General features: G+C 63.4%; 1 protein-coding gene across 2 annotated transcripts; it reads right to left on the bottom strand.

Moving 5' to 3' along the window:
• Window positions 1-4046: 4046 nt before the first annotated feature.
• OLFM2 (olfactomedin 2) lies at window positions 4047-23993 on the bottom strand. Of its 2 annotated transcripts, none has more exons than XM_075076143.1 (6): window positions 23858-23993; window positions 14358-14507; window positions 12881-13036; window positions 7028-7247; window positions 6404-6510; window positions 4047-5006 (listed from the first exon to the last, which is right to left on the bottom strand). In XM_075076143.1, the coding sequence occupies exons 1-6, from the start codon at window positions 23912-23914 to the stop codon at window positions 4329-4331; spliced, it is 1368 nt and encodes a 455-aa protein (XP_074932244.1). In that variant the 5' UTR covers window positions 23915-23993; the 3' UTR covers window positions 4047-4328. The 2 variants fall into 2 exon arrangements, with proteins under 2 accessions (XP_074932244.1, XP_074932243.1); XM_075076142.1 differs by lacking the exon at window positions 23858-23993 and adding an exon at window positions 19759-20047.
• Between the last annotated feature and the right edge of the window lie 32 nt (window positions 23994-24025).

Raw genomic sequence — 24025 nt, 5'->3', positions numbered from 1 at the left:
CGTGGGCTGGGGAGCGGGCAGAGGGTCGGAGGGCAGGGGGACGAGGGCCTGAAGCCCAGCTTTTTCTTTTCCACGGCCTATTTTAGCAACGACAGCTATATGCTCCCGCTGCTAACCGCTTCCCTTCCATAAATAAGCCTCAATTATTGAGCTCCCGCTGCTTTTTCGTTAGGGGGAAAGTCCCCGGCGGGCCGTGACGGGCGCAGCGGCTGCAAACACAATACGGCTCTGCAGTAAACATGATTAGTGCTGTATCCCCGGCTTGGGCAGGCGCGGGGGTGGATTTGCTGACGTTTAATGATGAAGCGAGTTATTAACAGGAGAGCTGGTGCTTGGCGAGCCAGCAGACAGTTACCCGGGCTCGGGCGGGGGTCCCACCGGGGTTCCACCCAGCCCACGCCGCTGGGGACCCAGCATGAGGTCCGTCATACCCTCTTTGGGTGGGGGTTTCCTGGGACCTGGGCGTTGGGCACAGCTGAAATATTTTGGAAACCCTTTTTTAACACCATCCAAAGGAGCCGCAGCCGCCACCACCCCCAGCTGAGGTGCTGCGTCCCCCCCCTCCTCCCCACCCCGGCTCCATCCCCAGACGGGATCAGTGCTGAATAACCAATTCGCCTCCTGTTAGGGCTGAGCCTTCGTGAGAATTACAATAAGCTGGAAAAACCCAGCCTGCAGGATGAGTGATTTCGGGCAGGGAGACAGGCTGTTTTCCAGGAGAGTTTCTACATGTGTAAGGTTATTAAGTGCCCTCGGTTGTTTTTTTCTCCCACTCCCCCTTTCTTTTGTAGCCTAATAAATAACGGCACAAAGGAAAAGCACGTTGGGTTGGGTTCCCCCCCCCAGCTGTAGGCACTGACCGAACGTGCCTCGAACAGCAGCTGCACTGCAGCACTCGCTGCATTGCCTCGGCAGGGACAGGGCTCCGGTCCCATCCTTGTCCCCAAGCAGGGTTCCCCGTCACCTGAGGCTGAGGGGTGCAGGGAAGGTGACCAAGGTCCCTGCGTGGCAGTCGGTGGCATCATCCTTGTGCCGGTGCTCCCCTCCCAGCGAGCCTTTTCCCAAAGGTTTAGCTCAGCCCCATCGAGCTTCGTTACGGAGCCCACTGGTGCTGCGGTGGCATTTTGGGAGGTGAATCCAGCCTGGGTTTGAAGGTGGGGGATGATCGCCAGCACCGGTGGAGGGGGAGAAGTGGGAAAAGTCTTGGAGAGATGCTGTGGGGCAGGGCTCAAGTGGGGGGTGGGGTTTAGCTGTTGTTGGCCACCCCTGCAGCTCCTTGTCGGCCATGGGGCTGCCTCTGCGGTGAGGGACGCAGCATCTCTGGCACTGGGAATGACTAACCACGGCATGGGGCCCTCCTGCACGGAGCTGCCGAGGATGCCGAGGGCCAGAGACTCTCTGTGGTGCCCAATCCTGTACCCCCAGCGCAGCACCGTGCCCAGGGCTCAGTGCACGGGTGACAAGTGGCACCTGGGACACTCGTGTGGGATGGGGATGGCACTGGAGAGTAGGGGATGGGGCTGAAGATGGGATTGGAGAGGCAGGGACTGGGATGGGGATGGGGATGAAGATGGGATTGGAGAGGCAGGGACTGGGATGGGGAGGGGGCTGAAGATGGGATTGGAGAGGCAGGGACTGGGATGGGGAGGGGGCTGAAGATGAGATTGGAGAGGCAGGGACTGGGATGGGGATGAAGGTGGGATTGGAGAGGCAGGGACTGGGATAGGGATGGGGCTGAAGATGGGATTGGAGAGGCAGGGACTGGGATGGGGATGAAGGTGGGATTGGAGAGGCAGGGACTGGGATAGGGATGGGGCTGAAGGTGGGATTGGAGAGGCAGGGACTGGGATGGGGCTGAAGATGGGATTGGCGAGGCAGGGACTGGGATAGGATGGGGATGGGGCTGAAGATGGGATTGGAGAGGCAGGGACTGGGATGAAGATGGGATGGGGGTTGGGGTGAGAAGGCAGGCGTGCACTCCCACTCCCAGCCCCATGCTGTTCCCTGCTCGCTTTGCACCGCAGCAGCCAGCACCCCCTCTGCACGCCTCCTGCCGTGCTCACCTACCGTCAGGGGGAAAAGGAAAACCAAAACCCACCCCTTGCTTTGCTGGAAGCCACGAGGTGAGAAACAAGTGCTTCTCGCAGGTGAGCAGCAGCCGTGCTGCGGGCCAAGCCCGGATTAATATCTCGGTCCACAGGTCGCTTGGATACAGCCTCTGCTGAGATGGGGAGCCTTGCTCAGGCACTAATTGCTAAATAATTGCTGCAGGGGGTTTGCCAGCAGCTGCCCGGAGCTGGCAGGCGTGTGGCTGCACATTGCACACCTCTCGTGCCGTGCAAAGGCCTCCGTTCTCCTCTTCCTCACCTGGCTTTGCTCAATAGCCATCCTCGCCGTGCCAAGCTGGGCGCCGGAGCCGTGCCAGCTCTTGGCCGCCAGCCTGCACGTGCTGCCCACAGCAAATTAAACTCCCTGCATGAGTGAGCCTCAAGCCACAGTGTGAAAAGTGACCGGCAGGGGCTTGGCCGAGCAGCCCTTTGCATCTCACTTGCAGGGGCCGGGGCAGAGCCGCTTCGGTTAGCGCTCACAGAGTGGCATTAATCACCGTCCCGTGGTCACAGCTCAGCTGGGATGCGGGAACAAAGCTGGAAAAGCAGGGATGTGCTTCAGCAGATGCTGCCTGTGCAGGGTGGGAGCCCAGCACCCAAACCCAGCAGCACCCCAATGCACCCCCATCACCCAGACAGCAGCGGGCCCAAGGTGCTTCACCGAGTGCCTGATTGATGCTCTGCAGAAGGGGCACAAGAAGGGCTTTTCCTCCCCCAGGACCTATTGATAGCTGCCCACAACGAGCCCATCAGCATGGTCGGGGCAAGTGGAGCTTCCCAGCATCCCAAAACGTGCCGCCGCTGCGGGGGCTGCCGAGCTCTGGCATCACTGCAGCCCTCCAAACCCGCTCCTCTTGCACACAAGCAGCTGATGGGATTAGCAGGGATTATCCTCTTGTTCCCCACTCCTCTCTCTCTCTGAGAATAAATGTGACAAGGTGCTTCCAGCCTCGATTTTATGCTCTCGACCCAGGCGCTGGCACCGTGATGCCGTCCTCGTGGCAGGGATGGGGTTCCAGGGCTGGAGCAGCCCCCCCACCTTTCCCCTGCCTGAAGCCCGCAAAGGTCCCGGCGCTGCAATGGGGAATAAGGGTTGATGTGACCTCTGTGGGCTTTAACACACCCTGTCCCCATCCCCATCCTTGTCCCCGTCCTGCCAGCATCCCCATGCAGCCCTCTGCCCACGTTTGTGGGGTGGGGAGGGGGGTATCTCTGTTTGCAGGGGACCCCCTAGTCTGCAAAGCTTCTTGCAGGGTCGGGGCTGACCTGTAGCCCTGGGAAGCAGAGCTCTGCAACTTGATTTTACAGGACCATTTTAATCTTTATTATGCCTGACCATGCCCCAGGAGGCTTGCCTTAGTGGCGATGATCTCTGCCGAGCCCCAGGCAGCACCGGTCCCTCTGCCTCCTCCAGCCCTGCGTCCCCTCCATCCCTTTGTCCCCTCCCACCCCATCCCCTCCATCCCCTCCACACCTTCCCCACCCCTTCCAGTTCCTCCATCCCCTCCACATCCCCCTCCATCCCTCCTCACCTCTGGGCAGCAGGTTCCTGCTCTCCCCCAGGGCCAAGATCCTGCTGCCCCGGCCTCGTTGGGTGCTCGTTTTGGGGCAAGCCACCCATGCAAGGTCCGCTCCCTCCTTGCAGGGTCTGCTCCCCCCGCTCGCCGCAGCTGCACTGTAATTTCCCTTCCCTTCCTCCGCGCCTCGCCCAGCTCGGCTGTAATTTCCCCAGTGCCGCACCCGCATGCATTAAACATGCCCATAAACAACATCACTGGCTGCTGGCGCACATCTGGAGGAGAAGGCTGTAGATTACAGCCAGCTCCTGGCATCCGCCGGCAGAGGGGATGCAGGAAAAGGGCAGGAACCAAGCCTTCAAGTGACAAATAATAATTCTTAAAAAAAATTGGGGGAAAAAATAGCAGCACGAGCCCCATCAAACGCCAAAGAGATCGTTTTTATTTGCCGTCAAAATAAAGAGGTAAATTTAAAAAAAAATAATAACCCAAAAAATAAACCACCCCAGTGGAGGTCAGCTCAAATGAAGGCAGAAGAGATCCATGCGCCATGAACCGCGGGAAAAAAAAACCCAAAGAAATATAAAAAAAAATAAAAATCAAAGAGGAGGAGGAAGGCTCCATCCCCCAGAGAGGATGGCTGAGGCTGAAGTCTAGAAAAATAAAGAGCTGGGAAGGGAGAGCAGAGGAGTCCGGCACGGGGTCACAGCTCACCCGATGTCTTTATGACGTGGAAGAGCGTGACGTTGTAGATGACCTGGTGGCCGTTGTTCCAGGTGTAGAGCACCCTCTCCCGTGGGTTGTAGTCCAGCATGGATATGTGGGAGTACTGGTTGTGGAAGGGAATATCCGTGTATTCATAGCTGGAAGTGTTTGTGTAGTAGGCAAAATAGATCTTGGCGCCGGCAAGGTGCGAGTTGGTGACGTAGAGCGTGCCGCAGATCATGAAGGACTCTCCGGCGCTTCGTTTGGGGTAACCCGTGTCCCAGCTACGCAGAACCTCCAGCGTCTGGGGGTCCACCCGGCTCACCACGATGTTGCCGGCGTTTTGGTTGGTGGTGTAGACGGCCCACAGCCCGCTCTCATCCACCATGAAGTCGATGTCGGAGAAACCACCCCAAGAGTAAGGGAAGGTGTTGTTGTAGCCGGCGCCGGCGAGGCTGCGCTGCACCAGCACGCTGCGGGAGCGAAAGTGGTACTTCACGGCGATGTTACTCTGGTATTTGTTGTAGTAGAGGGACCCGTTGAAGACCACGTGGCCGGTGCCAGCCCAGGGATGCGGCAGGAGATGCTGCACGAAGTTCTGCCCCGTCACGAAGTCGTTCAAGGTCCGAAACTCCAAGACGCGGCGGCCCTTGTAGTAACCGTCCATGTACCACACCTGCAGCGGGCTCAGGTTAGGGATGCCCTGCCAAAACGGGGTCCCCACCCCCATCAGGACTGGTTCTCAGGACAGATGGACATGACCCGCGTCCTCCACAGCCCCGCCAGCACATGAAGCCATTTACACTGCTGCCATGCGCCAGGACACAAAACTTTGCTGGCTTCCCCCTTTAAACATGTTTTCTGCTCTTTCCTCAGAACAAATGCTTAGCTAATTTTTAATAAGAGGACGTGCTTTGTTAGAAATACCCAGCGTGATTGAGTTCCCAGCCTGAAGAGACTCCAAGGAACCTCCTGCCCAGCCTCCCACCACGGCAGCCCAGTTTCCTTCATTAGCACTAGGCAGAGCTCCACGGAGGCAGAAAATGCTCCACATTAGGGGAGCAGCGGGCTTGCACCCCGGCAGGCATGCACGTACCCTGGCCGGCATGCACAAGGGTGCATTCACCCCCAAGCAGTGTGTACCCCAAGGAGCATGCACCGAGGTGCAGGGAGCCCGGGCAGAGTGCATGGGCAGTGTGCACCCCAGGAAGCGTGCACCGAGGTGCAGGGAGCCCGGGCAGTGTGCATGGGCAGTGTGCACCCCAGAGAGCGTGCACCGAGGTGCAGGGAGCCCGGGCAGTGTGCATGGGCAGTGTGCACCCCAGAGAGCGTGCACCGAGGTGCAGGGAGCCCGGGCAGTGTGCATGGGCAGTGTGCACCCCAGAGAGCGTGCGCCGAGGTGCAGGGAGCCCGGGCAGTGTGCATGGGCAGTGTGCACCCCAGAGAGCGTGCGCCGAGGTGCAGGGAGCCCGGGCAGTGTGCATGGGCAGTGTGCACCCCAGAGAGCGTGCGCCGAGGTGCAGGGAGCCCGGGCAGTGTGCATGGGCAGTGTGCACCCCAGAGAGCGTGCGCCGAGGTGCAGGGAGCCCGGGCAGAGTGCATGGGCAGTGTGCACCCCAGAGAGCGTGCACTGAGGTGCAGGGAGCCCGGGCAGTGTGCATGGGCAGTGTGCACCCCAGAGAGCGTGCACCGAGGTGCAGGGAGCCCGGGCAGTGTGCATGGGCAGTGTGCACCCCAGGAAGCGTGCACCGAGGTGCAGGGAGCCCGGGCAGTGTGCATGGGCAGTGTGCACCACAGGCATGGCCCCGGGGAGGCACAGCCAGGAGGGACATGAGCATGTGCCAGGGGGGTTGCAAGGGACATGGTGCCAGAGGAGTGCTGGGGTTTTGCAGAAATTCAGAGCCAGGCCTGCCAAGAGAGGAGCTGCCCACCTGCAAAAGTCACCTCTGCTTGGGCCTGGGAGAGGTTTAGGGAAAAACACCCAGAAAAAAGCCATGCAGGAGCCACAGAAATCCCAGGCAGGGCTGTCATTTCCCTCCCCTCCCCGTCCTCACGGGTGCCCACACCACTCACCCGGCTGTCAGCGCTGGGCGTCATCGTGTCTGTCATCCACGACCCAAAGCGGGAGCCCGATGCTCGGATGGTGATGGGGTTACTGACACCCGTCAGCTTCCCGCAGCCTGGGGCGGGTGACAGAGTTCGGGGTTAGGCGTTGGCATCCGGGACCACGACATTGCCCAGCTCCCTCCGCTCCCTCCGCACCGAGCAGGGAGGAACCAGGGTTCCCCTTCACCCCGGGGACCCCTCAGCAGTCTCGGGGGACAGGGCGGCAGGATGGGCGATGCTTAAGGAAAAGGCACCGCTGGGCTCCAGCAGCTCTTTCTGAGCAAGGAAAGGTGGCTCCTGCATGGGGCACGGGGCCCGGCTGCACCAGCAAACACCCCGTCAGCACATACTGGAGGATGCTGGGCTGCTGGTATTATTATCATTCGGAAGATATCGGCAGTGCAGCAGAACAGGAGGCCCAGCAGGTAGGCAGAGCGCAGGGTTCTCTGAAACGGGAAGCTGGCAGCGTTGGCTGCCTGCCCTGCCTGCGCGGGGAGGGACCCGGGGCTTCCCCGCACGTGCAGGGACGCTGCTGTGAGCCAGGGACCTGGGTGCCCACCCCCTCCAGAGCCGAGGCCGAGGGGACCGTACCCAGTTTTTGCATGCAGGCGTGCAGCCGTGCCTCCAGCATCAGCACCCGCTGCTGCAGCTCCTCGTAGTCGTAGGCGCCCATCTCCTCCTGGATGGCCAGCAAGCTCCCGGAGAGGTTCCTCACCTCCTCCTTCAGGTGCACGATCAGCCTCGTGTCCGACTTGTACTGATCCAGGACGGGCATCAGAGGCAGCAGCTCCGTCATCTTGTCCTTGAGCTCCTGTTTAAGGGGTGCAAGGGGAAAAAAAAAAAACCAACGCCCCCCCATTAAATTAAGCCCCTGTCTGGAGCCTGGTGGTGCTGGCCCCCATGCCTGCTGCCTGTCTGTCCATCCCTCCGGGGGCAGCAAGGAGCTTTCCAGCACAGCCGCACCGATTGCAGAGCGCAGCCCTATTCCCTGGGTTGGTAATTAATAACAATTACAAGGCTTTGCATCTTCCAAGCGCCTGGGGAGCGGTAGCTAATGAATCACCCGCAGCTGATGCTATCGCCTCGCTCGGCAGCGCAGGAACCAGGCAGGATCCGGCCCCGCTGTGGGAGCACAGGATGACAGCCCCCCTCCCCAGGCAGCCAGGAGCGGCAGGATGACTGGGCACGGAGCGATACTCTGCGCTGCAGGGATGCAGGAAGGTGCAGTGACAGTGCTGGGGGAATAAGAGCAACAGGCAGAGTTATATGCCAGGGTTTAAAAATCTCTGCTTATTTCAGTGCAAGGAGAAGGTTAAGAATGTTTTGACCTTGGCCTGGAAGCATCCAGACAAAGGCTTCAGCTGTTCCAGCAGGCAAAGGATGAGCGGGTCCCTGACAACCAGCATGGGAATGGGGTGGAAGTACAGGGTGGGGAGAGCATGTCTGGGGTGGGAGACTGCGCCAGGCAATGGGTGCGTGTGCAGCCAGCACCCTGCATGCTGACAGGATGCCAAGCCCTGGGACCACTGCAGGGATGCTCAACCCTGGGACCATCATAGGGATGCCCGGCCCTGGGAGCATCGCAGGGATGCCCGGCCCTGGGACCGTCGCAGGGATGCCCGGCCCTGGGACCATCGCTGATGTGCCCGGCCCTGGGACCATTGTAGGGATGCCTGGCCCTGGGACCGTCGCAGGGATGCCCGGCCCTGGGACCATCGCTGGGATGCCCGGCCCTGGGACCATCGTAGGAATGCCTGGCCCTGTGAGCATCACAGGGATGCCCGGACCTGGGACCATCGTAGGGATGCCCAGCCCTGGGAGCACTGCAGGGATGCCCGGCCCTGGGACCAATGCAGGGATGCCCGGCCCTGGGAGCATCGCAGGGATGCCCAGCCCTGGGGCCACTGCAGGGATGCCCGGACCTGGGAGCATCGCAGGGATGCCCGGCCCTGGGAGCATCGCAGGGATGCCCGGCCCTGGGACCAATGCAGGGATGCCCAGCCCTGGGAGCATCGCAGGGATGCCCAGCCCTGGGACCACTGCAGGGATGCCCAGCCCTGGGACCATCGCAAGGATGCCCGGCCCTGGGACCATCGTAGGAATGCCCGGCCCTGGGACCATCGTAGGAATGCCCGGCCCTGGGACCATCGTAGGAATGCCTGGCCCTGTGAGCATCACAGGGATGCCCGGCCCTGGGGCCACTGCAGGGATGCCCGGACCTGGGAGCATCGCAGGGATGCCCGGCCCTGGGAGCATCGCAGGGATGCCCGGCCCTGGGACCATCGTAGGAATGCCTGGCCCTGTGAGCATCACAGGGATGCCCGGACCTGGGAGCATCGCAGGGATGCCTGGCCCTGGGAGCACCGCAGGGATGCCCGGCCCTGGGAGCACTGCAGGGATGCCCGGCCCTGGGACCATCGCAGGGATGCCCGGCCCTGGGAGCATCGCAGGGATGCCCGGCCCTGGGAGCATCGTAGGGATGCCCGGCCCTGGGACCATCGCAGGGATGCCTGGCCCTGTGAGCATCACAGGGATGCCCGGACCTGGGAGCATCGCAGGGATGCCCAGCCCTGGGACCGTCGCAGGGATGCCCAGCCCTGGGAGCATCACAGGGATGCCCGGCCCTGGGAGCATCGTAGGGATGCCCGGCCCTGGGACCGTCGCAGGGATGCCCGGCCCTGGGACTGTCGCAGGGACGCCCAGCCTTGGGAGCATCGCAGGGATGCCCGGCCCCGGGAGCCATGCGTGATCCAGCCAGACTTGTGCCAGCCACTGCACCAGCATGGCAGGGAAGCATGCAGGGGAAGCACGGCAGTGAGCTGGCCCTGGCTGCAAGCCACTTCACCGAGTCTCCTTCGCTCAAGGACGCTGTAAACCCACGACCAGCACCTCCGTCCCGCTCCGAGGCCCCAGCCCTGCTTGCCGGCCCCCGGCTCAGCGGATTTTCCCGGGAACAAGCCCAGCTTGCCAGCACCTTTCCTCCCTCCTCTCTTTTCATTACCAGGCCAGCGTTCCCGCATCTTGGCAGGATTGCATCCCGGTCATGGGGCTCAGCACCTCCTGCTGTGATTAAAGCAGCCGAGACATTTGCTGCAGCTCAGATGTTTAATCAATGTCTTGTCTCTGCAACTGTCAGCGCCCAGCGTCCACCCGAGCATCCTCCGGCCCATTTCAGTGCCAAGAATCAGCTGCTCCCGAGACAGAAACACTCTTTAGCTGTCAGGATGAAGACTTGAGGCTCCCAAAATAAACCAGTACCCTGGCAGGGGGGCAGGTAATGGGATTTCTTGGGGGTGCAGAGAGGCTGCAGCACGGGCAGCATTGAATTGCAGCCTGCATCGATCAGCACACGGCGCTGGTGGCTGCCACTCGTCAGGTGGAAATGGTGGCTTCGCCAGGGAAGAGCCGTGGTTTGTTTAATTAAAGGTGTCGATTTGCAGCCAGATGGGCTGGGAACTGGCCATCTCTGCTGGCACAGCTCCCCCCGTGGCACCTGGGGAGGCGGCAGGATGTGGCCCCGCATCGGTTTACCCTGCGCCTTGTCTGTGCACCCGCTGTGCCTGGGCACCCTCTCCTGCTCCTGCACTGCACCCACCCTGCACTCTCCAGTGACACAGGGATGCTCAGTCACCCAGACCACCGCAGGGATGCTCAGCACCCAGACCATCCCAGGGATGCTCAGCTCTGGGACCATCCATGGGGTTCTGAGCTCTGGGACCACCGCAGGGATGCTCAGCTCCGGGACCATCCATGGGGTTCTGAGCTCTGGGACCACCGCAGGGATGCTCAGCACCCAGACCATCCCAGGGATGCTCAGCTCTGGGACCACCGCAGGGATGCTCAGCACCCAGACCATCCCAGGGATGCTCAGCTCCAGGACCATCCCAGGGGTTCTGAGCTCTGGGACCACCGCAGGGATGCCCAGCACCCAGACCATCCCAGGGGTCCTCAGCTCTGGGACCACTGCAGGGATGCTCAGCACCCAGACCATCCCAGGGATGCTCAGCTCTGGGACCACTGCAGGGATGCTCAGCACCCAGACCATCCCAGGGGTTCTGAGCTCTGGGACCACCGCAGGGATGCTCAGCACCCAGACCATCCCAGGGATGCTCAGCTCCGGGACCACTGCAGGGATGCCCAGCACCCAGACCATCCCAGGAATGCTCAGCTCTGGGACCACTGCAGGGATGCCCAGCACCCAGACCATCCCAGGGGTCCTCAGCTCTGGGACCACTGCAGGGATGCTCAGCACCCAGACCACCCCAGGGATGCTCAGCTCTGGGACCACCGCAGGGATGCTCAGCACCCAGACCATCCCAGGGATGCTCAGCTCTGGGACCACTGCAGGGATGCCCAGCACCCAGACCATCCCAGGGATGCTCAGCTCTGGGACCACTGCAGGGATGCCCAGCACCCAGACCATCCCAGGGGTCCTCAGCTCTGGGACCACTGCAGGGATGCTCAGCACCCAGACCACCCCAGGGATGCTCAGCTCTGGGACCACCGCAGGGATGCTCAGCACCCAGACCATCCCAGGGGTCCTCAGCTCTGGGACCACTGCAGGGATGCCCAGCACCCAGACCATCCCAGGGATGCTCAGCTCTGGGACCACTGCAGGGATGCCCAGCACCCAGACCATCCCAGGGATGCTCAGCTCTGGGACCACTGCAGGGATGCTCAGCACCCAGACCATCCCAGGGATGCTCAGCTCCGGGACCATCCCACGGATGCCCAGCACCCAGACCATCCCAGGGGTCCTCAGCTCTGGGACCATCCATGGGGTTCTGAGCTCTGGGACCACCGCAGGGATGCTCAGCTCTGGGACCATCCATGGGGTTCTGAGCTCTGGGACCACCGCAGGGATGCTCAGCACCCAGACCATCCCAGGGATGCTCAGCTCTGGGACCATCCATGGGGTTCTGAGCTCTGGGACCACCGCAGGGATGCTCAGCACCCAGACCATCCCAGGGATGCTCAGCTCCAGGACCATCCCAGGGGTTCTGAGCTCTGGGACCACCGCAGGGATGCCCAGCACCCAGACCATCCCAGGGGTCCTCAGCTCTGGGACCACTGCAGGGATGCCCAGCACCCAGACCATCCCAGGGGTTCTCAGCTCTGGGACCACTGCAGGGATGCTCAGCACCCAGACCATCCCAGGGGTTCTGAGCTCTGGGACCACCGCAGGGATGCTCAGCACCCAGACCATCCCAGGGATGCTCAGCTCCGGGACCACTGCAGGGATGCCCAGCACCCAGACCACCCCAGGGATGCTCAGCTCTGGGACCACTGCAGGGATGCCCAGCACCCAGACCATCCCAGGGGTCCTCAGCTCTGGGACCACCGCAGGGATGCCCAGCACCCAGACCATCCCAGGGGTCCTCAGCTCTGGGACCACTGCAGGGATGCCCAGCACCCAGACCATCCCAGGGGTCCTCAGCTCTGGGACCACTGCAGGGATGCTCAGCACCCAGACCATCCCAGGGATGCTCAGCTCTGGGACCACTGCAGGGATGCCCAGCACCCAGACCATCCCAGGGGTCCTCAGCTCTGGGACCACTGCAGGGATGCCCAGCACTCAGACCATCCCAGGGGTCCTCAGCTCTGGGACCACCGCAGGGATGCTCAGCACCCAGACCATCCCAGGGGTCCTCAGCTCTGGGACCACCGCAGGGATGCTCAGCACCCAGACCATCCCAGGGGTCCTCAGCTCTGGGACCACTGCAGGGATGCTCAGCTCTGGGACCACCGCAGGGATGCTCAGCACCCAGACCATCCCAGGGATGCTCAGCTCTGGGACCACTGCAGGGATGCTCAGCTCTGGGACCACTGCAGGGATGCCCAGCACCCAGACCATCCCAGGGATGCTCAGCTCTGGGACCACTGCAGGGATGCCCAGCACCCAGACCATCCCAGGGGTCCTCAGCTCTGGGACCACCGCAGGGATGCTCAGCACCCAGACCATCCCAGGGATGCTCAGCTCCGGGACCATCCCACGGATGCCCAGCACCCAGACCATCCCAGGGGTCCTCAGCTCTGGGACCACTGCAGGGATGCCCAGCACCCAGACCATCCCAGGGATGCTCAGCTCTGGGACCACTGCAGGGATGCTCAGCACCCAGACCATCCCAGGGGTCCTCAGCTCTGGGACCACCGCAGGGATGCTCAGCACCCAGACCATCCCAGGGGTCCTCAGCTCTGGGACCACCGCAGGGATGCTCAGCACCCAGACCATCCCAGGGGTCCTCAGCTCTGGGACCACTGCAGGGATGCCCAGCACCCAGACCATCCCAGGGATGCTCAGCACCCAGACCACCAAATGCAGGACCCTTCCCAGGGTGCCCAGCCGTGTCGTGGCATCACGCAGCACTGCACGCTCAGGGAGGGCTGTCAAACCCGGCAGCTGGTCCCACGGGGCACGAGGGGTGTTGGGGGGCACGGGCTCACCTGGAAGCTCTTGGCGTTGAGGCTCTTCTGGCTGTCAGCAGCCACCTTCAGCCTGGAGTCCAAGCCCTTCATCAGGGACTCGGTGTTGCGCACGTACTGGAGGTCCCGGTAGGTCCGGAGGTCCAGCACCTCCATCGACTGGGAGATGTTCTGCACCTGCATGGTGGGATGGCAATGAGGGGGGGAGATGATAAAGCCCTTGGTCTAATTAACACAGCCCCCTGCCCCATCTCTGCTGCTAACAAAGGGGCTTGAGCCGGGGAAATTTGGGGTGCGGAGGCAGAGAGGGGATGGGGAAGAGGGAGCAGCCCCCCAGGACCAGCTCAAGGCCACCGGGTGCTGGTGGGGACACAGCCCTGGGTGACCCCATCCCAGCATCCCCGTCCCCAAGGAGCCGGAGGATAAGCAGCTCCCTGCTCCACCACGCCAGTGTTTATGCCAACGCTTGCGAGAAAACTCTCCCCCCTGCAGCTTTAATGTATAAAATAATGCGTTTTACTCATCCCGCTTCAGCTGCTATTTGTTTTTTTTAAACCACCCGAGTGCACATTTCCCAGCCTGGTCTATGAGCTTTCATTCTTTAATTTCATCTGCCGCAGCCAGCAAAGTTATTTTATTTCCATGCTTTCAAATGACGTGAACGTGGTCGTGTTCCTCAAACGGTTATTTATTTATTAGCACCAGCCCCACTGGTATTTATGGTGCCGCCGCCGCCTTGGAAGGGAGCTGCTTAAGAGGCATTTTTGCAGCACGTTATAATAAAAGTTTAATCGGGTTTGCGGTGTGCCCGCTTGTGCGGACGTGTGAAAACCAGAGGGAAATTAAATGAGCTCTGCTCAGGCACACGGCTCCCCGCCATGGGGAGGGGAAGCCTAATGGCTTCTGCCAGCATTTCTGCAAAGCCCACAGGGAAGGGGCCAGGAGCGTGGAGCCCACCGTGGGAAAGCACACGTTCCTCACGGGGAAACCACCCGGGCCCCGTTCAGCATCATTTGGCCCATGGGGCTGCAGGCTAACGCGTGCTTGGGATTTATCTCCGGGCTGATTTCATCTCTGTGGCCACGTGGTGGGCTCGGTCTGTGCGGCGATGGCATCGCCACGTGCCGGTGGCACCACGGTGACACCCTTCCAGCAAACCTAACGGCAGCGCAGGAGGATGCGAACGCTCCTCTTCGCAGCGGGATGCGGGGACGTTAAGGATGCTCGTACCAGCAAACAGCAGCTCTTGGCACAGCGATATTACGCGGGGAGGGAGGGAGCGGCGGGTGTCCTCACCGAGACGCGGCTGCCACGTGTCCCAAGAGAAGGGATGAGCCCATCACACCCCGCTGTGGGGCGCGCCCACACTGGAAGGGGCTCCCCCACCACAGAGGCCCACGCTACCGGGCAAGCTGTGCATCCTCCCACCCACAAATTCACCACTTGGTTAACAGGCTCGGCCGGTGACGCCGATTAGCGGCGGGTGGCCGACACTCACCTTCTCCATGAGCTGGCGGAGCTGGTGGCTGCGCAGGTCGCGGGAGCAGGTGCCCTGGACAGGGATGACGGCCGTGCAGAGGCATTTGCCATCAGGGGCTTGAGCCGAGGTATAAACCTGCCAGCCCTCGTCGGGGCTCTGGAAGAGGGTCTGCGGGAGGGAGGAAGGGAGACGTCAGGGCCCCAAAGGATGCCAGAGCCGCTCACCCACCCGCACCAGGCTCCCCACGTGTGCCTGGGCTTCCCCAAAAAGCACATGGGCTGGCAGCGTGGCATTGCCTTGGCAAGACGCCGGAGCATCCTCCCCTCTCGCCGTCACCTGGCTGGGGACAAGCCAGCGAGGGAGCAACGTCCCGACGCCAGGATGAGCCATCCAAACCCTTCCTGAACCGTCCCCGTCCCTGTGCCGTGCTGGCAAAGCCCGGTGCCGAGTGCATCCCGCATCCAGCCCTGCCTGCTGCCACCTCCCACGCAGCTCCCCTCCAAAAGCTGTTCTCATCCCAGGTGGATCTGAGTCGCTTTTGCATTTTTCCCTCCTTTTATGTTTTTAATCCAGGTCACTTAATATATTTTCCCTCTCCAAGACTCATTTTGCGGCAGAGAGCTGCTCCGAACACAGCGATTTCATCTTCCCAGCAGGTCCCGCACTCCTGGGCCAGCCACAAAACAACAGCAGGATGGGAGGGAACGATGAGGAAATGCTCTTCATCATCTCCCGCCGGCTAGCTCCGTATCCCTCCTCTTCCTCCTGTGGACTCAGCCCAGTGTTGCTTCCCACTAATAGAGTTGACAAGGCAGGAATTTCCTCTGCTGCAGCTGCCTCGCCCCTGGAGGGGAGCGGAGCTACGAGGATAAATGGCTAATTCCTTTCCTTTGAATTTTGGGTCCCTTCGCCAGCAGTGGGGAAATACCAGCGCATCCCCCTGCCCGGGTGGGTGCCTGGGCATCCCCGACCAGCCGAGCATCCCACCAGCCCCGCTGTCCTCAGGAAGCTGATTTTTGCATCCAGCTGTGGCTTTTCCAGGCAGATCCAGCCTCAGAGTTTTGCTATTGGTCTCCCAATACAACTGAGGATGAGGGTGACCACTGCAGGCTCCCACTGCCCCCCCTTTTTTGCCTGGGTCCCACCACACTCACCCCAAAAACCAAGCAAACATCCACCACCACCCCCGCTTACTCCCCTTTGCCTGATTTATTCATGCCATAAGCCAGTGTTTTTGCGCTGGGCCATTTAGCATTTCATGGCTAATTCATAATTATTAATTATGAAAATCAAGAGCAAACTCATCGCTCTCCAAGCGCCTTCTGCACCGCGCCAGGCGAAGATAAATGACCCGTTCCCTGTAACAAGCCAGGGACGATACTTTACTTTACACGCAGCGGTTTTAACTTCATGTTTCACATCGGAAGGGATTTATTGGACACGGTAGTGGCTAAACACCGTTCTCTAACCTCCAGCGCGATGAGAATAAATTAACTGACGGCGGTGTAAAACTCGCCCTTAACCGAGTAAATTCCCAAATTATCACAGGGGGAGGTAAAGAGAGGATTTATTCAGCCCAGCTCCAACGCAGCGGAGACGGAGCCCGGTCAGCGCGAGGGCCAGGAGCCCTCGACAGCCCCGGCTGGTGACGAGCCACATCACGGGATAATGAGTCCTTCGGAAGATGCTGGCGGACAGCATCGTGCTGGCCGCTCACTGCCACAGCAGGTGAATTAATACGATGAACAACTATCAGATATACACGCTGGGGAAGACTTAATGCATGGCGTTGTGTGCTCCTACCCACTGAAATCGGGGTCCCCATGGCAGGAGGGGTCCCCCCCAAGCTGCTCCAGGCACAGCACGGGGCTGGCACCTACAGCGCAAGCACCCGCAGCCGGCACAGGCGCCTCCCGATCTCCCACCCCCAGGAGCATCCTGGGCACCAAAAAGCTTCATTTCTTCCCCCCCAAAAAAAGCTGCTGAAATGAAAGAGCCCAAAGCAAACCCAGAGCAACCCAGGCAGAGCATCTGCAGTCACCGAGGAATCATTTCCCTTTACCCGGGACCCTTCTGGCCGTGGCTGAGCAGCAGGCAGACATAAATACTTTATAGAGGGCTAATGCATAATTAATGTCAGGCAGCAGCCTGTGGCAGGCAGGATGTGTGCAGGCAGCGCTCAGAGCCACCAATTTGGAGGCTGGCAGAGCTCCTCTGCCTGCCAGATTGGGCTTCACACAGCTTGGAAACCCTGGGGTCCACCCCGAGCAGTCCCGGGGATGCGGGTGAACGTCCGTGGGCGAAAGCCGGATCCTGGGAAGATGCAGCTCTGTGGCCGCATCCAGCCCCCACCCTGCAGATAACCCCCAGGGGTGGAGGTGGAGGGTAGCCCTGCCCACGCCTGCCCACTGCGGCTCGGGGGCCTGGAGGTGGCGGCGGCTGCTGCTGGCGGTATTATTAGGTTAAACGCAGCCTGTGCAATCTGTCACTGGGTTATTAATTAGAGCTCCCCGGGAAAGCTGCCTGCTCACAGCTTGGGAGAGGAGAAACTGCTGACACCCTCGGTCACAGTGCAGCAAGGGAGCCAGTGCCCAGTGGTGGTGGTGGGGGAGCTGTCAGAGCACCCCAACCCCTCTCATGGGGGATCCCAGGGTCCCCAAGCTTCCAGGAATCGTCGCTCAGCCCCTTGCCTCAGCAGAGCCACGGCCAGGGGCATGGAGGTCCAAGCAAGCGCCCTTCGAAGCCAGGAGACCCCAAATCGGCACGGGGGGGTAAAGGCAAGAGCCCCTCCATGTCTCTACCCCTGGCGAGGGACCGCTCCGGGGCAGGTGATGGAGCCGCTGCAGAGGATGCGCTGGTTTGTCCCCATCGCTGGCTGGAGCGTGGTGCTGCTCCTCCAGGGCAAGCCAAGAGCCCTTGCCTGCTCCAGCGCCGGGGTCCGCAGCGCTGGGGTCCCCACGAGCCAGCGTCCCACGGGAACGAGCTGATGGGAGCTCCCAGGCCTGGGCTGGGTAAATCCAGCTCTGGACCTCAGAGCAGAAAATTGCACTGTTCCCTAGAGAGGGGCTTTGAGAGTCCCCAAACAACAGCGAAAGGCTGAGCCAGGCATCACCATACCCAGCGCTGAAGCCAGGGAGGTGAGGACCGGCTTTTGGGTAAGCCCGGCTCATTTCAGCGTCCAGGGGAAAAGCGCTGCCTTGCTACACCCAGGTGGGAGATCAGCCCTGCAAGCAGGGCGCCAGCTCCCCACCACCGCCGTGCCGGTGGCCCCTCGCACCCCGTGGTCCGGCGTGCCGTCCCGGCGACTCCCATGGGCGGTTGTGCCAGCCCATTACAGCCGCATTAGCAGCACTCCTTCCCGGTGATTAATGATTTTACAACGAACACCAAAGAGTGACTAATGATTAGCCAATTATTGCAGAGCAGCGCCTGCTTTACCCCGAGCGCCGCTAATTGCCTTGCAACATGATTGCCTATTTGGTGGTGCCCGGTGAGACCCTCCCGCCACGCACAGGACTGCAGCGACGAAGGCCACCGCGCTCATCCTCCGCAGAGGGGAATGGTACTCCAAAAAAGGATCCCTAGGGATCCCAGGGATCCCTATGGAATGGGTCAAGGGCGGCGGGGAAAGACCTTCGTGGCTGGACCTTGCATCAGCCCAGAGCCAAGGTGGGGGGGAGCAACCCGGTGAGCCCCCAACGGCTCTGCCAGCGGGGTCGCTGCTGGGAGCGGGGGGCACGCAAAGCTGGTCGGCCGGCAGGTAGCACGTCTGCAGGCTCCAGACGGGCTGTGCCAGCTCCTTCTTCGAACACCCCGAAAGCAGATCATACCCCCCTCCATCCCTCCCCCGGCAAACCGAGATTGACACTGGCAATAGCACAAAGCACCCGCATTGGCAGGATTTCCCACCACGGCCCCCCCAAACAGGGTGCCCAGTCTCACACGGGAAGGCTCCGGCTACCGGAGGGGTTTTCTCATGATGAAGGACGTGGCCCCATATCATGCCCCCCGCCCCCAGCACCAGCATTACCAGCTCCAGCTGGGCGCCAGCCAGGCCCCGCAGCACCGACCGCGCAGCTCAGCCCTCCCTGGGGGCTCGCTTGTGCCTGCAGCATCACCCGGAGCCCAGCCCAGCCCTGTCGCTGCCGTTGCAGCCCCCCAAAACATGCATGTGTGTCCCCCCCTTATTCCCCGCCAGCTCCCAACTTGTTTTCATGCCGCACACCCAGCCCCGCTCTCACGGGGGTTTGCACCGAAGGGTTGACGCCAGCTGGACCCCAGAGAATCCCAGGGGAAATCTGGGGTCTCCCTGCCTGGGTTTGGGGGGAAGCACCCTGCCTGGGGACAGCCACGAGCTCCCCAAGGTCCTGCGAACTGGGGTGGGGGGGGATCATCCACCTTCCCCTGGAGCCACCCTGTCCAGAGGGAGCAGCAGGACCTTGCGGGGGTCCCGCTCCCCCCCAGCCTTGCCCCAGCCCCCCAGAACTGCCCAGCTCGGGTCTACCAGGAGAAAGAAGGGGGTCAGAAGACCCCCAACACCCTGCAGGTGCCTCCTCCATCAGACGACCCCAGCCCCAGGCTCCCTGCTGAGACCAGCCCCTTTTGGGGGGTCCCCCGTGCACCCTGCCCAGGGGGGAAGGCAGGGACAGGGGATCCCCGTGCCCCGGGGGGGGTCCCGTGTGCCCTGTCCAGGGAAGGGGTCCCCATGCCCGGGGAATCCCCGGCAGAGGGGGGGTCCTATGCCCTGGGCGAAAGCAGATGGGGGAACACGAGCCGTGTCGGAAGAGGGGGGGTCCCCGGTGCCCCTTGCCCGGGAGGAAGGGAGGATTGGGGGTTGCCCGGGGGAAGGTGGAGGGGGGTCCCCATGCCCGGGGGGGAAGAGAGGGGTCCCCGGTGCCCCTTGCCCCGGAGGAAGGGAGGATTGGGGGGTCCCGAGGGAAGGCGGAGGGGGGTCTCCATGGCCGGGGGGGGAGAGAGAGGTCCCGGTGCCCCTTGCCCGGAAGGAAGGGAGGGTTGGGGGGTGCCCGGGGGAAGGCGGAGGGGGGCCCCCATGCCTGAGAGGGGGGGAAGAGAGGGGTCCCGGTGCCCCTTGCCCGGAAGGAAGGGAGGGTTGGGGGGTGCCCGGGGGAAGACGGAGGGGGGCCCCCATGCCTGAGAGGGGGGGAAGAGAGGGGTCCCGGTGCCCCTTGCCCGGAAGGAAGGGAGGGTTGGGGGGTGCCCGGGGGGAGGCGGAGGAGGGTCCCCATGCCCGGGGGTCCCGGTGCGCCGCATCCCGGGGCCGCCCGAGCCCGGCAGGTCCCGGTACCGGTGGCGCAGCTCCGCGCCGCAGCCTGGGCATCTCCCCCCCGCCCCTCCCCGACTCCCCCATCCCCTCTCCGGTGGTACCCGCACCCCCCTCCCCAGTACCGGGCCAACTCACGATCTTCTCGGAGGTACCGGCCCGTGACACGGCGGTACCGTTGAGCCCCACCAGCGAGGGCAACGTCTGGGACATCCAGTTGGTGACCATGGCCATGGTGCTCAGCACGGCCCCGATCTTCAGCAGCGGCACCGTCATGTCGCCGTCGCCGCCGCATGCCCATCACACCCCCCTCCTCCTCCTCTTCCTCCTCCTCCTTCCCCGCTCCCGCCCGCCCCCGCCACCCGGTGCCGGTGCCGGTGCCCACCGGGGCGAACCACGCACCGGCCGCGCCGCCCCCGCCGCCCGCGGAGGCCCCGCACCGCGTTCGTCCCTTATAACGGGGCCGGAGCCGCTCCGGAGTGACGTCGGCGCCGCTGGCCCCGGGCCAGCCCGGTACAGCCCCCCCCCCCCCTTCTCCCCTCCCCCTGCCCCCCCGTTTGGGGCGGGTCTGCCCGGCACGGTTCGGGGCGGTCCTGATTCGGGGTGGTCCTGCCCCGGTATGGCTCGGTACATCCCCGGTTTGGGGCTGGTCCTGTTTTGGGGTGGTCCTGGTCGCTCCCGGTTTGGGACGGTCCCGGTTTGCTGTGGTCCCACCCAGCACGGCACAGCACCATCCAACCCAGCTCCCTTTGGAGCAGCCCAGCATGGCCTGGTCTGGGGAGCAGGACCCCAGGGACCACCGATTTGGGGGAGGAGGACCCCTGGAGACCCCGGTTTGGGGGTAGGCGGAACCCAGGAACCCCGGTTTGGGGGGAGGAGGACCCCAGGACCCTCGGCTTGCGGAAGCAGGGCCCCAGGCGACCTCTGGTTTGGGGGAGAAGGACCCCTGGAGACCCCCGGTTTGGGGGAGGAGGACCCCAGAGACCCCCGGTTTGGGGGAGAAGGACCCCTGGAGAACCTCGGTTTGGGGGGAGGAGGACCACAGAGACCCCTGGTTTGGGGGGAGGAGGACCCCAGAGACCCCCGGTTTGGGGGAGGAGGACCCCAGGAGACGTCTGGTCTGGGGGAGCAGGCCCCTTGGAGACTACTGGTTTAGGGGAGCAGGACCCCCAGAGGAATTTGCTCGGGGGGAGCAGGACCCCTGGAGACCCCTGCTCTCCCTTACCCTGGTACCAGTATCAGGCACTTCCACCCCCCAGCCTGGTTTGGAGGCTGCAGCCACACCCACCATCACCCCGGGCCCAGCCCCCATTGAGGCCCCACAAGCCCCCCCCAGACACCCCAAATCCTCATTTCCATCCTCGCACAGCCCAAGGCTGCGGGGACCTGGGAGGGTGCGACCCCCCCCCCCGGTCCCCCCCCCCCCGCCACCTCCCCCAGCGCACCCCATCCCCACAGCAGCGAGCTCCCCGGGCCCCCCCCGGACCCCCCAAACCCTCTCGGCAGTTCTGCCGGTGGGTGCCCACCCTGAGCCCCCCACGGAACCCGACCCACTGGGTGCAGCGGGACCCCCGGAGGTTTTGAGCATCCTCGCCCTGTTTTTTTACCTCCATCTCCCGTGCCACGGTCACACAGTGCCACCGCGTGGGGACAGGCACGCACAGCACAGCCTCCCACGCGCGTAACCACGGGGAAAGCCCACCCCCACCCACCCCCTCCCCGCCGTGCCCCCACGCCGCGGGTTTCGGGGTGCTCCTGGGCTCTGCGCCGCAGACACCGGCTCGGCCACCACCGTGGAGGGGACAGAGCAGCACCCACAGGGACAATGGTCCCCGTGTCCCCAGGGACAAGGCCCTGGCAGGTGGGGACAGCCTGGTAGCAGGGACTGAAGGGTGGGTGCTCACCTCTGAGACCCCCCCTCAAGTGCCCAGGGATCCCCAAAGTGGGGATCTGGCCCCATGGGGGATCCACACTGGGTGCAGCCGGCATGCAAGACATGGGTGTCCCCCCCACATTCTAGCCCCCAGCGATACAGCTGCCACATTAAGGACCCATTTGGGGGGGGGTTGACCCCACAGCCACAGGGCAGGGCTTCCAAACCCCCCGTCTCTGGCCCACCCCGAGCCCTGCGTACCATGTGCTGCCACGGGGACGCCCACGGGGACACCATCAGGATGCACCAGGTGAGCAGCTCAGGGGCTTTGCACAACCTGGACAGCATCGGAGGATGGGGGAGACCCCCTCGCGACCCCCAGACCTCCTCCCCACCTCTTCATTACTCCATTGCAGTGTTCCCTTCCAGCCCAGGCCGGGAATCTGCCTGGAAATAACGCATTAACTCCAGCTCGTGAGGTGGGACTGAGCACAGTGCTGGGTGCAGGTGCAGTGGGGCCCCAGTAGGGCCACACTCCCACCCCCAAACCCATTGGGGGGTGAAAGGGTGAGATCCAGGCGCAGCTGTGAACACCAAGGCCTGTCCAGAGCTTCCCAGACCCCAGCCATCCCCAGCCGGGTCCCTGCATCCCATCCTTTCTGCATCACCCCCCCAGATGAGCCCCAGGATGGATAACACCCAGAAAAGGAGGCTGGTTTGGGGTCCCACACCAACCCCATCGCCCACAGCTTGGGGACATGAGCAGGGTGGTGGCAGGGCCACACTCAGGGCAGGCTGGGGACATAATTCCTGCCCAGAATTGGCCCTGGCTCAGTCCCAGCATCACCCCAGCACCCCACAAGCATCCCCCTGGGAAATGGCTGCAGGGAAGATCCAGGCAGGCCGGCGCAGCCCCCAGCCTGGCAACCCCAGCTCATGCATATTCAACAGGCTGCACAGCCGCCACTGAATATTCAGCAGAGCCAGCTGCTAATAACGAACCACCTAATTGCAAATAACACCAGGCCCAGCACATGGCTCTGGCCGCTGACCCATGGGTGCTGGGTGGTGCCAAACCCGGTGCGCGGGACTGCGGGGAGGGAACGGGGCCACCACGGGAGCCCCCAAACCAGCCCTGTCACCACGGTGGGTTGCGGCAGCTGCTGTGGGTTGACCTCCCATGGCCCCGGAGCTGGCGTCCGGGGATGGGCTGTGGTGGTTTGGTGGATGGAGGCAGCCCTGGGGAACAAGGGGGCCGCAGAGCTACGGCCTCGCCATCTCACCCCTTAGGACATTCCCGCCTCGCCACTTCTGCCTTGGCACAAGGACGCGGCACGCGGGTGCTGGGACGGTGCCATCCCCGGTGGCGCTGGGCAGAGGGAGGTGGTGGCGGAGCCGTGCTGGCCCCAACCCCGCTGGGACACGGCGCGTGAGCCCACGACACCCGCCTTGGCAGGCGCCCATGCAGCTGCCACCACCCCAGCGGTGCCAGGCACAGCTGGAGCACAGCTGGCTGCGGGGTGCCTCCGAGGAGGCTGGTCCCTCCCGGTGCTGCCGTGGTGGCTGCTCTCAGGGGACCCAAGTCAACTGTCTGTCCCCACCACGGGCATCTCATGACAGCACAGAGCCAGCGCCGGCCCCCCCCCCCCCCCCCCCCAAGCCCTGCTGGGGGGCACCCATGGGTGCCTCCTCCCTCCAGGCTGGCCTGGACCCACCCACAACCCCGCAGTGTCCCCCAGGGTAGGGACAGCCAGCACCCCACATCCACGCCAGTGTTGGGGACCAGCCCAGGGCACGTGTCACGGCCCCTGGTTGAGGTGGGATGGATCCAGGCCGTTGCCTTCCCTCGTCCTCGGTGGCCACGTGTGAAGGTGCTCCCATGCCGGTCCCGCCAGAGCCATCCGTCACCCACGTGTCCCCACCACCGCGCTGGCACAAGGCGAGGTCCCCAGCATCCCCCAGCTCAGTGCAGGCACCCCCAGGGGTGGCCAGGGAGGGGGAACACCACAATCCCTGCACCCAGCTGACCACAGGCAGCCCCGGACCCCCGAGGCCGGGAGGGTGGTGAGACACCGGGACAAAGCTCAGCACCCACCCCAGCGCTTAGGAAGGACCCCAGCACCCGAGTGCCACCCACAAACACCCAGAACCCCCAAATGCATCCCTCGGTGGGTGCCTTGGGGTGCCCGGTGTCCCCCGGGTTCCCCTGGGGTCCCCATCCTGGGGACATACCCGGGGCAGGTGCTGGCATCCCCACCGGCCCCGGTGCCAAACGGGCATCCCCGGGGGAAGCTGAGGGCACTGCCCGGCCCCCCTCGAACCGAACACCCCCCCCCCCTCCGCGGCGCACCCGCCCGCCCTTACCTGCATCGCGGGGGAACCGGCGGAGAGGAGGAAGAGGAGGCCGGAGAAGAAGCGCATCCTGCAGGCACGGACCCCCACCGGGACCGCCCCGCTGCTACCGGTACCGGAGCTTCACCGGACCGGTTCGACCCCCACCGTTACCGGAACCGGTCCCGGAGCCGCAACCGC

The sequence above is a fragment of the Phalacrocorax aristotelis genome, chromosome 28, assembly GCF_949628215.1.
Source record: "Phalacrocorax aristotelis chromosome 28, bGulAri2.1, whole genome shotgun sequence".
Lineage (NCBI taxonomy): Eukaryota > Metazoa > Chordata > Aves > Suliformes > Phalacrocoracidae > Phalacrocorax > Phalacrocorax aristotelis.
Note: the sequence above shows the minus strand (reverse complement) of the source record. Positions and strands in the feature narration are given on the sequence as shown.

What these genes read in the sequence shown, in the direction of transcription:
- OLFM2 (XM_075076142.1), bottom strand. Translation starts at nt 19,896, where the DNA reads ATGACGGTGCCGCTGCTGAAGATCGGGGCCGTGCTGAGCACCATGGCC. An exon ending in CGCCTGCATGCAAAAACTGG is followed by an intron (nt 6,511 to 7,027) that starts GTACGGTCCCCT and finishes CACCCGCCCCAG; the next exon opens with GCTGCGGGAAGCTGACGGGT. An exon ending in CGCCCAGCGCTGACAGCCGG is followed by an intron (nt 5,007 to 6,403) that starts GTGAGTGGTGTG and finishes AGCCCGCTGCAG; the next exon opens with GTGTGGTACATGGACGGTTA.